Genomic DNA, 15429 nt, shown 5'->3' with positions numbered 1-15429 from the left:
GGTCTACTGTTACGAGGCAAAATGTTTTCGGCGGCATGAAAAAAAAAATGCATTAGCCGCTCCGTATTAAAGGCCGCAAAGTTCAAAGCTGTTCAAAATGTGGGAAAAAAGTAGCGGCTTAAAATCCGGAATCTACGGTAGTTAAAGGCAAATTATGTTTATCTGACTTTTTACTTATTTTACTTACTTTTTTTATTTATTTGAAGTTTTTAATGATTGAATTTAGTCACTGCTCTTTAATTGTATTTGAATGCTTCTGTATTCAGCTATCAGTTTATTTGTAGCTGTTTTGTGTGCAGGGTTGTTCTGGGCTGTTACTATGCTGCATAAGTCTCATTGATACATAAGACCTCACCAGTTTAGATGGAGACAACTTTGTAAGCAAGTTGATACCAGTAGATGTGAAAATGCTGAGATTGTAAATACTTTGTTTGGTGAGTTTTATGTCATGTTGAGTGAATGGTAAACATTGTCAGAGAAAAAACAGACTAAGTCATCTGTCTTTCTTCAAAGTAACGCCATGAAAAGTTTTATGCTCATCCAATTTACCATCCTGTCCAAATGATGGCGTCTCCAAGATTTCAGTATTTTTTTCCTCATTCGCTGAAACATCAGCCTAGACCAGGGGTGTCAAACTCATTTTAGGTCACGGGCCGGATTGAGCAAAATGCAGCTTCATGCGGGCCGGATCAGTCGGACGCGTGCGAACGCAGCTTTCGTTGCCTCCGTTTTTTCAGCCTGCTCTCATGTGTCTCAGTCTCTGCTATAACTACAAAGTGTTTCACTTTACAAATTCCATTTCTTATGAAGAAGACTGCCGAGCAAGACTGCCGAATAAACACTAAAAACCCTGAAAACCTGGTACCTGAATAAATTCAGCATTAGCCATATCATACGCCATAGGCGCTTCGATTACTGGGGCCAGCTTTAATAGTAATTACCGTAGATTCCGGACTACAGAGCGCACCTGATTAAAAGCCGCTGGCTCTAATTTTAGAAATAAAATCAATTTTTTAATTGTAAAGGCCGCACCGGATTTTAGGCCGCACCGGATTTTAGGCTGCACCGGATTTTCGGCCGCAGGTGTCCCACGTTGTAATATGAGATATTTACACAGAAAGATATTACACGTGAGGATTTTTTAACTTTTAATTAAATCCATATGGTAACAAAAACAAATACATATTGCAAATGCTTTTTTTCGAACCGTGCCCGTAACGCGGCTACTTTTAAATATACGTTGCGTATACTTCTTTACTGAACAACATTCCAATATCTCCTAACGACTGGTAAAAAATATATATACTGCAGCCTACCAGGAAAAGTTATTGATCACCTTTAACTTAAAAGCAGCGTTCGCTCAGATCCAAAGCCGCTCACGTAATGCGCTCCCTCCCTCCGTCCCGTTTCATCGCAAACCGGCATTTTCCCACAAGACACCGCGAAACCGGGTGTGACGTCATAGCATCCCGCGATGTAGTACAGAAAACAAATATAGTTAAAACTCTTCTAACTTTATCTAGAAAATGAATTACTAAGCGAAAATATTATAAACTAAGTAACTGCCATAAGGCAGCACAATGCTTCGAGTGTTTTCCATGTTGATGAGGGTGAGTACAAATGACTGATTTACAATAATTTAATTGTGAAAGTGCGCTTGATTTATCGTACAATTTCATTGGACCTCTGTGAACTACTCATCAATTTTATTGGTCTACTGTTATGAGGCAAAATGTTTACGAGGCGGCATGAAAAAAATCATGTATTAGCCGCTTCGGGTTAAAGGCCGCAAAGTTCAAAGCTGTTCAAAATGTGGGAAAAAAGTAGCGGCTTAAAATCCGGAATCTACGGTAGATATTATCTCGCGGGCCAAAGATAATTCCACCGTGGGCCGGATTTGGCCTGCGGGCCTTGAGTTTGACATATATGGCCTAGACTCATGTGCTCAAGTCACCAAGTGCAAAGAGCATGCAATTATTGAGTACTTAAGGTTACTATAATGTCAGAACTGCTTAATTAGTTAACCTCTGTATTTATATTTCCTGTGAAGCATCTGTTTACCCATTTTTTTATTGTTTGTCCATATTTCAACTAAGTTTTACAACTGGAAGTTCTTCCTGAACATTAAATTTGTAATTAGGGCAGGATTGATTTTGAGTGCATGGAGCGAGGAACTGGGAAATTGCAAACTACTCAACCCTTTCTGTAGGATAAACCAGTTTGTTAGCATAGTGCCAGTTACCACAGAACATACACAAAATTGCTGAAAGTGCTCAGCACCTTAGCCAGCATTTCTTGAGAATGGGAGAGTTAACACTTTAACTTGAAACATTTACCTTCTCTATGAATCTGCTGAATATTTCCAACTCTTCCTAAGATCTAATCCAAAAGCAGGAACTCAACGTGTGTACATCATTAGCTAGGCCACAGATCAAATATTTGCCCAGTTCTGGCTGAGTTGGTTTAGCAAGTGGGGGGGTGGGGGTGGTCAAGGGCATAATAAGATGGCCCATGAGAGACGGTGGCCATGGCGAGAGGCTTCGGCTACAAGAAAATGTTACAGAAACTTGGCTCTAATTTCAGAACTGGTAAGGTTAGGAGTAATAACGATACAAATGTTTAATATTGTCAAGGATCTAATGTGGTAATTAAGAAGAAATATTTACATTCATTCTTTGGTAAATGGGATTCATACTTAAGTACTTCATGCCTAAGGTTATGATGGTGTGGACTATCTTGCAAGAAATAATGGAATAAATATTATTTAATAAATAAATAAGATTGAAGGGCGCGAGGAAGGGCAGAGCAAATGGGAAATATCCCATTCACAGGAGCATAAGGCCAAATGGCATCCACTTACATTCTGTATTATAGAAAGGAGATCAACAGTGTCCACACCAAGGTGAAGCTGTACCAGAGCTGTATTCTGTGCACACTCTTGTACAAGTCAGAATGCTGGTAGGTACATGACAGAGATCGGCCTTGCCAAGCTGTCATCATTCCACACCATCAGTCACCGGAAGAGCCTCCCTGTTTTCTGGCCAAGAAAGATCTCTAACCACAATCTACTGCTTCAGTGTCACCAAGAGGACGTGGCCACAGTCAACATGAGGAAATGTTGGAGATGGTTTGGACATGTGAATAGAAGAGAAGTCAACTCCGTCATTAAGACAGCACTTTATTGGACCTCTGAAGGGCAGAGGAAATACAGGAGACCAAAGACATTTGGCGCCATACCGTAGAGACAGAAATGAGGACCCTGTACCACACCTGGGGCACAATAGAGAAGATGGCCAAGGTCAAAACAGAGATGGAAGACCTTCATTGCTGCCCTAAACGGCAGTGGCATAACAGGCATTTGATGACAGTGATTATAGAAAAGTCCTGATTTAATGTTTATAAAAATGCACTGTGTGATTAGTGGAGGTGTAGGCAACTTTATTGTTTCGACTTTAGGAGTTATGGAGTTACATGGCATGGAAACAGGCTTTTCAGCCTATATCATCCATGCCAGCCGAGCTGGTCAAACTTGTCTGTGTTTATCCCTTTTCTTTCTAAACCTTTCCTGACCATGTATCAGTCTAAATGCCCCTAAAGCATTGTAATTGTACCTTCATGCTGTTTACAACGTTGTCGCTTTGCTACAATATTGATCCATTTGGTTGCATATATGTACAGTCAGATGACAATTAACTTGAATTTGAACTGCAAAACAGATATTCCACATTGTTCTCCATTCAGAATCACATCCATTTCATATAGTTTTTCAACATTTGATCCAGATCTGAGCACTGTCACAAAATCTTCTAGAAAGAACCATTCCTAATATTGAGCCATCTTTATACTTTTAGGATTAAGCTTTTTATTATTGGGCTGTACGTTTTCCTTCACTGGAGATATTCTCCTCGTTATAAGCCTTCAAACCAAAGTACACTAATGCTTATTTTCAAACATTCATTGGCTTTGCTTCAGCTTCACATCATACCCACAGAATCTCCTGAGCACTTCCTTCAAGATGAGAAGATTTTGTTTTTTGTGCTTGGGGCAATCAACAGATCATCTTGGTTATACAAGCAGTGATCAACTCTTTGCGAAAAGAAGGCTTGATTCCTTAGGATAACATTATAAATCATTAGATTAGAGTGCTTCGTGCATGTTGCTGGTTGATCTTCTTCCACAAATGTGTGCAGTTTTGTTAAAATCTTGAACCCTGAGTTACCTTTGTGTTCACTGGCTTTCACTGGTTTTCTTCAATAATGAGTGGTCATAATCCCTGTTACTTGTGCAACATTTTGCTCTTCATTTTCTCTGATATCTGTAAAACATTATCAGAATGTGCTTTCAGTGTATTGGTGGTTTCCAACAATTACAGATGGCTGAACTTGCTGCAGTGAGCAGCTTGATTTATCAACACCCGACTGTTACCAACACCAATCGTGTCACAAATATTGAACAATCTTAGTACAGATTGGCAACAACATCTCCACACTCATCGCCAGCACAAGTGCACTTACAGGGCTGAGTGCTTCGCCTTCTCCTCTACTCACCCTATACTTATAATTTTGTGGATGCAGCTCCAATGCCGTACTTAAGTTTGCTGATAACACCACTGGTGTTGATTGAGTCAAAGGTGGCCATAAGAAATAGGAGCATGCCAATAGGTGGTGACGAATTTGGCATACAGAAGGGAGTTGGAAAATCTGGTTGAGTGGTGCCACAGCATCAACTTCTTGCTCAACATCAGCAAAACTAGGAAAAAGAAATGAAAGGTCCATGAGTCAGTCCTCATGAGGGGAATGGAGGTGGGGCAGGGTAAGTCACTTTAAATTCCTTGCTGTTAACATATCAAAAGATCTGGACTGGGGCTGGCACGAGTGTCACCACAAAGAAGACACGGCAGCACCTCTACTTTCTTAGAAGTTGGCGTAGGTTTGGCATGTCGCCAAAAACTTTCACAATGCAGAGAATCCTAACTGGTTGCATAATGGCCTGTAGGGAAACACTAATGCACAGGAATAGAAAAGGCTACAGAAAGTGATAGATTCAGCCCAGTCCATCAGGCAGGCAAAGCCTCGCCACCATTGAGTACATTTACAGGGAGCATTGCCACAAGAAAGCAGCATCCATCGTCATAAAGACCACAATCGTGCCCTCTTCTCGCTACTACTATTGGGTAGGAGGTTCAGAAGCCTTAGGTCCCGCAATGCCAAGTTCAGGAACAGTTAGTTCAATTTCAGCTTCAATTGTCATTCAACTATATACATGTATACAATTAAATGAAACAGTGTTCCTCTGGGACCAAGGTGCAAAACACAGCACATACAGACACACACAGCACATATAGTTACGATAGCACATACAGTTACAAAAATAATACTGGCACAAATTCCTGAGTGGCATGGCCTGAAGATTGATGGTGCATGGGATGTTGTTCTGGAACCATGTTTCTGCAAGAACACACATGGAGCAGTTCCTCATCTCATGCTGGGTCAGTTGCAGATGAAAGCAGATCTTTGTGTCTTGTACTGTATCAGCTGCAGATGAAGGCAAATCAGCTTCTCCCGTGTTGGGTCAGCCACGGACAAAAGCAATCCAGGGAGCGAACACTGGAAAAATAAACTTAGGAAGTCTCAATGACCCAGAGAGGTATGTTGGCTGGAGTTGGAGCATTGTGCTTTGGTAGGGTCACCCATGCCAAGCAGGTCAAAGAGTAGAGGCCAGACTAAGTGGTCCACTGGCCCTCCAGGTTCGGTGGTTCAGCTCAGGGCTAACAACCCTGACTGATAAAACAAGATTGTTACAGAAACATCAATGAAGAATCTGTCTATGCCTGAATGGCCAAGGACAGACAGGTGAAGAACCTTCACTGCCGCTCTAAATGCCAGCAGCACAACATGCAGCATGTAAGCAAGGGGTAGTTATGTTCCAGTATGGATGGCAAGAGTACAGGGTAGGTATGTTCCAGTAAGGATGGTAAGAGTACACGATAGGTATGTTCCAGTAAGGATGGCAAGAGTACAGGGTAGGTATGTTCCAGTACGGATGGCAAGAGTACAGGGTAGGTATGTTCCAGTACGGATGGCAAGAGTACAGGGTAGGTATGTTCCAGTACGGATGGCAAAAGTACAGGGTAGGTATGTTCCAGTACGGATGGCAAGAGTACAGGGTAGGTATGTTCCAGTATGGATGGCAGGAGTACAGGATAGGTATGTTCCAGTATGGATGGCAAGAGTACAGGGTAGGCATGTTCCAGTACGGATGGTAAGAGTACAGGGTAGGTATGTTCCAGTATGGATGGCAAGAGTACAGGGTAGGCATGTTCCAGTACGGATGGCAAGAGTACAGGGTAGGTATGTTCCAGTACGGATGGCAGGAGTACAGGATAGGTATGTTCCAGTACGGATGGCAGGAGTACAGGATAGGTATGTTCCAGTATGGATGGCAAGAGTACAGGGTAGGCATGTTCCAGTACGGATGGCAAGAGTACAGGGTAGGTATGTTCCAGTATGGATGGCAAGAGTACAGGGTAGGCATGTTCCAGTACGGATGGCAAGAGTACAGGGTAGGTATGTTCTAGTATGGATGGCAAGAGTACAGGGTAGGTATGTTCCAGTATGGATGGCAGGAGTACAGGATAGGTATGTTCCAGTATGGATGGCAAGAGTACAGGGTAGGCATGTTCCAGTACGGATGGTAAGAGTACAGGGTAGGTATGTTCCAGTATGGATGGCAGGAGTACAGGATAGGTATGTTCCAGTACGGATGGTAAGAGTACAGGGTAGGTATGTTTCAGTATGGATGGCAGGAGTACAGGATACGTATGTTCCAGTATGGATGGTAAGAGTACAGGGTAGGTATGTTTCAGTATGGATGGTAAGAGTACAGGGTAGGCATGTTCCAGTACGGATGGTAAGAGTACAGGGTAGGTATGTTCCAGTACAGATGGCAAGGAGAGGGAACATTGGATGTTGAAAGGGCTGATAGACAATAGGTGCGGAAGTAGACCATTCAGCCCTTCAAGCCTGCACCGCCATTTAGAGATCATGGCTGATCATCTACTATCAATAACCGGTTCCTGCCTTGTCCCCATATCCCTTGATTCCCCTATCCATAAGATACCTATCTAGCTCCTTCTTGAAAGCACCCAGAGAATTGGCCTCCACTACCTTCCAAGGCAGTGCATTCCAGACCCCCACAACTCTCTGGGAGAAGAAGTTTTTCCTTAACTCTGTCCTAAATGACCTACCCCTTATTCTCAAACCATGCCCTCTGGTACTGGACTCTTCCAGCATCTGGAATATATTTCCTGCCTCTATCTTGCCCAATCCCTTAATAATCTTATATGTTTCAATCAGATCCCTTCTCAATCTCCTTAATTCCAGCATGTACAAGCCCAGTCTCTCTAACCTCTCTGCATAAGACAGTCCTGACATCCTAGGAATTAATCTTGTGAATCTACACTGCACTTCCTCTACAGCCAGGATGTCCTTCCTTAACCCCGGAGACCAAAACTGTACACAATACTCCAGATGTGGTCTCACCAGGGCTCTGTACAAATGCAAGAGGATTTCCTTGCTCTTGTACTCAATTCCCTTTGTAATAAAGGCCAACATTCCATTAGCCTTCTTCACTGCCTGCTGCACTTGCTCATTCAACTTCAGTGACTAATGAACAAGGACTCCTAGATCTCTTTGTATTTCTCCCTTACCTAACTCTACACCGTTCAGATAATAATCTGCCTTCCTGTTCTTACTCCCAAAGTGGATAACCTCACACTTATTCACATTAAATGTCATCTGCCAAGTATCTGCCCACTCACCCAGCCTATCCAAGTCACCCTGAATTCTCCTAACATCCTCATCACATGTCACACTGCCACCCAGCTTAGTATCATCAGCAAATTTGCTGATGTTATTCTCAATGCCTTCATCTAAATCGTTGATGTAAATCGTAATCAGCTGTGGTCCCAATACCGAGCCCTGTGGCACCCCACTAGTCACCACCTGCCATTCCGAGAAACACCCATTCACCGCTACCCTTTGCTTTCTATCTGCCAACCAGTTTTCTATCCATGTCAATGTCTTCCCCCCAATGCCCTGAGCTTTGATTTTACCCACCAATCTCTTATGTGGGACCTTATCAAATGCCTTCTGAAAATCGAGGTACACTACATCCACTGGATCTCCCCCATCTAACTTCCTAGCTACATCCTCGAAAAACAACAGATTAGTCAAGCATGATTTACCCTTGGTAAATCTATGCTGGCTCGGCCCAATCCTATCACTGCTATCTAGATATGTCACTATTTCATCCTTAATAATGGACTGTAGCATCTTCCCCACCACCGATGTCAGGCTGACAGGTCGATAGTTTTGTCAAGAGGTAAAAGAAATTATATGAAAGGTTTAGGAAGCTAAAATCAAACAGAGCCTTTGATGATTATAAAGGTGTCAGAAATGAAATTTAAGAAAATTAGGAAAGCCAGGAGGGGCTCTGAGTCGGATTAAAGTGAATCCCAGGTAATTCCATACATCGACCAAAAGGATAACTAGGGAGCAAATAGGACCGTTTAAGGATAAAGGAGGGAAAATGTGCTTGGAGGTGGAATTGTGGATAAGGTTGTAATCAGTACTTTGCATCGATATTTATGAAGGAGAATGACATGGAGGATAGGGGGATGATCTATGTTCCTTCTAAGCTGTGCACACACACACACATTTTTCAACCAGTGCACAAAGGAAATTAATGTGCTCATAAAAGTTTAGTTACCTAAAATAATGTAGTAATTAATAATTATACTTATTGAAAATAATCTTTTAGCTAAATGTTTCCGTTAACTAGTTAGTCAGTTTTTCAAATACCACAATGCACGTCACTAATTTACGTCACCTCACCTTTCCTGTTCCGGTTTGTACAGCTGCATCACAGCAGCAGCCATCTTTGGCGGACAGTGTTCATAACGTAAAGTTTACAAAGATCTGTTTCAAATCCTGTAGATAGCTTACTAAGTTTTTATTGAAAACAATATTGATTCACTATGTCAAATTCAAAAGAAACGAAGGGCGTGAAGCACAAAAGAACTTTTTAGGTTTTAAGTGATGTCTTTGATGAACTGGCTGCACTGTGCAAGATTCTGCAAAAGAGTGGCCTGACTCTGATTGATTCACTTCATTTTGCACGAGGCAAAATTAACAAGATAAGAAAGTAGTATCTGAGAGACAATGTTTCGTGGAGTGACAAAGTTGAAGTTTTGCTAAGCAAACAACGTGAAGAAAACGTCACAGTAGATACAAGTTCACTGTTGACTTTTTTAGATAGTGTTTGTGTTCATTTAGAAGAAGGGTTTCCTGAAGATGAGGTACAAGAATGGTCAGCTTTTGATTTCTCCGCAATTGCAGATTGTGACTTCACATTTGGCGATGAACAAGTTAATGCCTTATGTCTAAAATATCATGATTTTCTAGCTGAAAATACTGTAATAGTTAGACAGTTTAATGATTTCAAATTTTCCGTGCAAGAAGAAATTAAATCCAACTGATTTTAAAGTTTGCTCAAATGGTGGCATTTGTACTTCAAAATGAACAGTTTTGCGACCTTGCACATTGGGGGAACCTTTCTTGCATCTAGTGCGGACCATGAGAGAGGTTTTAACCTAATGAATCAACTCAAAAACAAGCTGAGAAACCGTTCAGGTGAATGTTATTTGGATATGTTAATGAGAATCAAAAGCTATCAATTGGATTGAAGTTCTGTTAGTCTAGATAGAGTTTACAAAGAATGGGTAAATGCCAAAGACAGGAGAGAGAAAAAAATAACTGAGTGACTTAAATATGTGTGTTATTTTGTTGTTATTCTGTGCAGTTTTATGTCAAATATTTTGTAAACTGTGCCATGTGTGCATTCAGTGTGCACATACTTTTGTCACAGGAAAAAAATTTGCACAGCATTAGATTTTTACGCACAGTGACTACTAAAAATTAGAGGGAACATTGGAGATGAATGTTGAGCATGCCGATATGTCAAAGCAGTTTGAGATAAAGGAGGTAGTGCGGAGTCTCTTAAAGAACATTAAGGTGGATAGGGTCCCAGGACCTGATGGGATGGACCCCAAGTTAATGCGTACATGGGATGAGATTGCTGCAGCCTTGACCAATATCTTGATGTCCTCTCTAAGCAGAGGCAAGGTTGCAGAGGACCGGCGAGTAGCTACTGTTGTTTCTTTATTCAAAAGAGAAATGGAGATCATCCCCATAGATTGGTGAATGTTAGGTCAGTGGGAGGGAAGTTGCTGAAGAATTTTTAGGGATAGGGTTTATGACATTTGGAAAACCCTAGCCCAATTTGGCACAGTCAGCATGGCTTTGTGTGGGGCAAGTCTTTTCTTACTAATTTGATTGACTTTTATGAGCAGGTGACAAAGATGATTGATGAAGATGGAGCTGTGGATATTGTCTACGTGGATTTTAGTAAGGTGTTTCACAAGGTCCCTCATGGGAAGCACATCCATAAGCTTAAAATGCATAGGATTAATGGTGAATTAGTTCAATTAGGTGTTTAATTGTCAGATTTTGGCACAACATCATAGGCCAAAGGGTCTATTCCTGTGCTGGACTTCTCTATGTTCTATGATTTCTGATGGTGTTGGTTAAGGAATAAATATTACCAATCGCATTGAGAATATTGCTTCACTCCTATTCAATGGGTACTGGAGGACTTTCCACATCCACCTTAACAGAGGAATGATTTTGGTTTAAACCTACCTTTGAAGTACAGAACAGTGTTACCTTATCATTAAACCAAAGCCTCTCTTGATTATAGGCTGAAGATGGAAGGTGAATAACTGTTCTATTTTCTCTGAAGTACGACAAGCAGTATTTGAGTTGATAATACAAAATTATATATTTTTTTGTTTTCTCTGTATTATCTATTCTCTGCAGTAAAACATACTTCTGACTGAAACTCCAGAAAGCAAAATCATTTCGGACACTTGAAAGGATCGTGAAAATGGTACAACAGTAATAGTTATAGAATCATAGAACGCGACACACAGAAACAGGCCCTTTGGCCCATCTGGTCCATGCCAAACTATTAATCTGCCTAGTCCCATCAATCTGCACTCAGACCGCAGCTTGGAATTCATTAAAACAAAATACCTCTCATTTACCTTGCTGCTTATTAGCATGCAGTGAAAACACCACACTGAACAAATTGCTATAACACATTGACTTAATAAGTATACACAGAATTAAGTTGCAATTCTGAGCATGTAATTAAACTGGTGCTCTAGGTACATATCATCAAACTAATTATCCTGAAATGTCATGTTGTTCTTGTCCAAATTTGAGCTGGATTTTTATTGTATGGAAGTATTCATACAACATGCAACACTGACTGCGCAAGATATCTTTACCATTCCCTTGTGCTGGAACCAAGTTCTCCCAAACATGTAATGAGAAATCTCACAACTTGAGTCATAGAACTACTTACCAGTGAAGCAATGAATTTTAGAATCATTATACCTTTTGAATAAATTGAATTAATTGGCAGAGCCCAAGTTATCTTTAACAAATTGCTGTTATATCCTTTATTACCTCAAACTTGTCGAAGTGCCTTCCAGGCTTTCTGTAATTATTGCTTCCTTACTTCCAAGATTAAGTTTGCTAATCTGTGACACTCTCACAATCCTTTTGTAATAATAATGTTATATTTACCATTTTGTAGTCCTCTTTTACCTTCTTTGTATCTTGATGATTATGTCAAGTCCTCCAGCAATCTCCATTTGTAACCCTATCAACAACCACCCAACACATACTTTTCAACACAGCTTGCCTACTTCCATCGCCTACCTCCACTGCCTCTAACTTTATTAATGTTTGGGTCACTAGAACTGAATGCATTACTCCAGATGCAGCCTAACCAAGTGAAGGTGGGAGGGTATCGGGGTGGGGGGGGGGATGAAGAAAGAAGTTGGAAGATGATAGGTGGAAGAGATGAAGGGCTGAAGAAGGAGGAATCTAATAGGAGAGGGCTGTGCACATTCGAAGAAAGGGAAGGAGGAGGGGAAGCAGGTATGGACAGGTGAGGATGAGAAAAGGGGTGAAGGGATAACCAGAATAGTGAGTGGAAAAAGGAGCTTCCCCCTTACTGATCTCACCAATCACCGGTCAGCTTGTACTTATCCCACCTTCTTATTCTGGTTTCTGCCTCCTTCCTTTTCAGTCCTGTTGAAGCATCACAGCCAAAAACATTGACTGTTCATTCCCCTTTGTAGATGCTGCCTGACTTGATAAGTTCCTCCAGCATTCTGTGTGTGTTGTTTCACTTTTGTTCTTTGGCTTTTCCGTCCTCTTAAGGCCAGGCATGATAAGGCCTAAACATAGAAGATATTTCAAATAGTATATACGGTCACAGAATAATATAAATCAATTCTTCTAACAATATGAGATGCTTTTTCCCGTTCTACTCAGGAAATTGTAATCTAGGATGTTGTTTCTTGATGAGCTGTGAGTGGGGCAGGGTTAAGGATTCCTAAATGTATTTAATGTGGGACCCCTATTGCAATATGTATTTTCACTAATCTTTGTTTCAACATGCCAGATATTTATGACAACTGGGCGGTGCTTATGCGAATTGCACAGGCTGCCTTGTAGACAGTTTATACATTTAAATATTACCATTATCACTCAGCAATTTACCATTGCGAAGCCTTAAATTCATTCCCAGTGAAATAATTGCTAAGAACTTGGCATTTAATGATCATCAGCTACATTGTAGTGAATGAAAGTTTCAACTCCTTTGGTGGATGGGGGAGAAGAAGGTTGAGCAAAAAATTTAAACCTTGCAGAAGGGAACCACCTACTTTAAAGTTTGAAGTAAATTTATTATCAAAATATATATACGTCACCATATACAACCCTGAGATTAATTTTCTTGAAGGCATACTCAATAAATCTGTAATAAAATAATAATCATAATAGAATCAATGAAAGACCGCACCACTGTGCACACTGACAGCTGCTATACGATAGTCAACGGCAGCTCAGTCTTGATTGAAGGTGATAAACATCAGCAGTGGGGACACAGTGAAACTAAATATAAATATTCCTTTTAGAAAAGAATGTTTTGTACATCAAAAACTACATGTTTATATTCAATTGAAGTTGATGATTTTTGGTCTGCCAGTTTTATACTGGAAATCTTTTGTTACTCTATTCAAAACAGACTCAGAATCAAATGAAATTTAAATAAAACGGTGACATACTTGGATACAACAAATTTGGATGATGATCATTGCAAAGCAGTCCACAAGTAAACCACCAGAAGGAACAGTTAGAATGAGGCAACCAAAAGTGCAGTGAAGGTTTTAAAGGAAGAGGGAAGGTTGGAGGTTTTATAAAACAAACTTTCAGCACAGTGTAGAAACCAGAAGAAGCCCCTGTTACCAGCAGTGAGCCACAGGCAAGAAGGATGCAAAAGAGGAATATAATATGTAGAGTCTAGAATCCAGATCAAAAAAACCTACTGAAGGAACTCAGTGAGTTAAGCAGTACCTCCATTTCCTGTACGTCTGCTCTCAGTCCCTCCTCCCAGACGAGACAGAGATAGTTCCCGTGGTCCTCGCCTTCCATTCCGATAGCTGTCACATCCACTTATCACCTTCTGCCACTTAAGCAGCTCCAGTGAGATGCATGTAACCTGCTGGAAGAAGTCAGTAAGGCAAGTAGCATCTGTGGAGGCAAAGGAATGGTCAATATTTCAGGTTGAGATGCTGCATCATGACGATGAGAGCCTGCAAGGGAGATAGCCAGTCAGTCTGGTGGGTGAAAGCCATACCTTCTCTTCTCCCTGCTTCCTGATTTCTTTGATTCCATGGTCCACTCATTCTTTCCAACCCAGTTCTGCCCATCACAAACTTCTGCAACCATCGAAAATACAACAGTTGCCTCTACTCTCACCACGATCATGGTATTTAAAGAGCCCATTCAGATGAAGCAGGGGTTCACATGCAGCTCCTCCACTATCTTAACCTGCATTCATTGCTCGCAATGTGAAACTGAGAGACTATAGATGATCACTTTTCTTAGTTTGCTCTGTCGATAATGGCCATCTTGAGATTCCAGATGGATGTCATTGTAGCTCCCACCCCCTCCCCCCCCCTCCCCCCCCCCCCCCCCCCACAACAACCTGCCTGTCCTCGGCTTTCTTCACCGCCAGGATGAAGCCGATCACAAACTAGAGGAACAGCATCTCGTATTTCAGCTAGGTCACCTAAGAATTTTCAACATTGAAAGTTCGACAATGTCCACTTTGAATTTTCTAGTTTCTAGTTTCCATCCTGCCCGTTCCTCAGAATCATCATCCCTCAGTCTCAATACCTCACCTTCCTCCACTCCCACCAATCTTCATCTGCCCATCTTTGCCCCCTCATCTGATTCCACCCTTCACCCACCAGATTGAATGGCTATCTCCCCTGCAGGCTCTCAGTCACGATGCAGTGTCTCAGCCCGAAATATCAACCATTCCTTTGCCTCTACAGATGCTGCTTGACTTGCAGACTTCCTCCAACCAGTTATGTTTGGCTTAGGATGCTAAAAGACTGAGTTAGTCAATGATCACAGTGTATCCAGAATAAAACTATTGGAATTAGTTAACTTTATAACAAAACTTGGAGGTGTTTTTATCAAATATGAATGGTCTACTTTGATTTCCAGCATCAGCAATATTTGCTTTTTTCTTTCAGTGTACTGCTTCTGGATGCCCTTGACCCCATGACCATTTTGGCAGCAGAGCTGGTGTGAAATTAGCTATTGACACACAAGAATGCAAGTTGTAGAAAGTGAATCTGGTTATGAATCAATTATTAGAAATTTAGCCGCAGCACTAAGGTCTAAGTTTTCTTTCAGAATACCTAAAGAAAGCCATTCAAAATAAATGGGCTGTTCTCAGTTTATTAAATAAATTGTACCCAAATCACTCATGCAGTCTGCTTATCATTTATCATTCCTTATCTTTTTTTAGACCAAAGTAAATGGAAAACAGCCTGATTATGCCAAGGTATGTCCATCAATTTTTTATATATAATTTTATATAAAATGTATTAATTAATATGTTAGAGAAATGAAATCAGCTGTACTGAAAATGCATTGTGTATTTTCCCTGCAGTTTTGATATTTTATTTAATATTAATATTTTGATTGTAGCCTTAGAGTTCTGATTAATTTGTAAGTAAAGAAGGGTTCACATTCCATTGTTCAATCAGAGCTCTGTCTACTCTCTTCACTTCTATCTTTCCAAGAATTTCCCTCATGAATGACAGGATGAATTCACTATTAACTCATCTTTCTCTCAAGAAAGCATTAGCTTTGACATTTTGCTCTTTGTTGAAACTTTGCTGCAGAACAATGGAAAGAAAGGTGGCAAAACAAAGTG

General features: G+C 40.9%; 1 protein-coding gene across 3 annotated transcripts in view; it reads left to right on the top strand.

Annotated features, from left to right (window-relative positions):
- Positions 1 to 15429, top strand: part of pdss2 (prenyl (decaprenyl) diphosphate synthase, subunit 2) — a 233442-nt gene that overhangs the window by 202714 nt on the left and 15299 nt on the right. For all 3 annotated transcript variants that reach the window (XM_073055871.1, XM_073055869.1, XM_073055870.1), the window contains one exon: positions 15019 to 15054. In XM_073055871.1, coding sequence (XP_072911972.1) covers positions 15019 to 15054 — 36 coding nt within the window. The remainder of the gene's footprint in view (positions 1 to 15018; positions 15055 to 15429) is intronic.

This window comes from Hemitrygon akajei, chromosome 9 (genome assembly GCF_048418815.1).
Source record: "Hemitrygon akajei chromosome 9, sHemAka1.3, whole genome shotgun sequence".
NCBI lineage: Eukaryota > Metazoa > Chordata > Chondrichthyes > Myliobatiformes > Dasyatidae > Hemitrygon > Hemitrygon akajei.
Note: the sequence above shows the minus strand (reverse complement) of the source record. Positions and strands in the feature narration are given on the sequence as shown.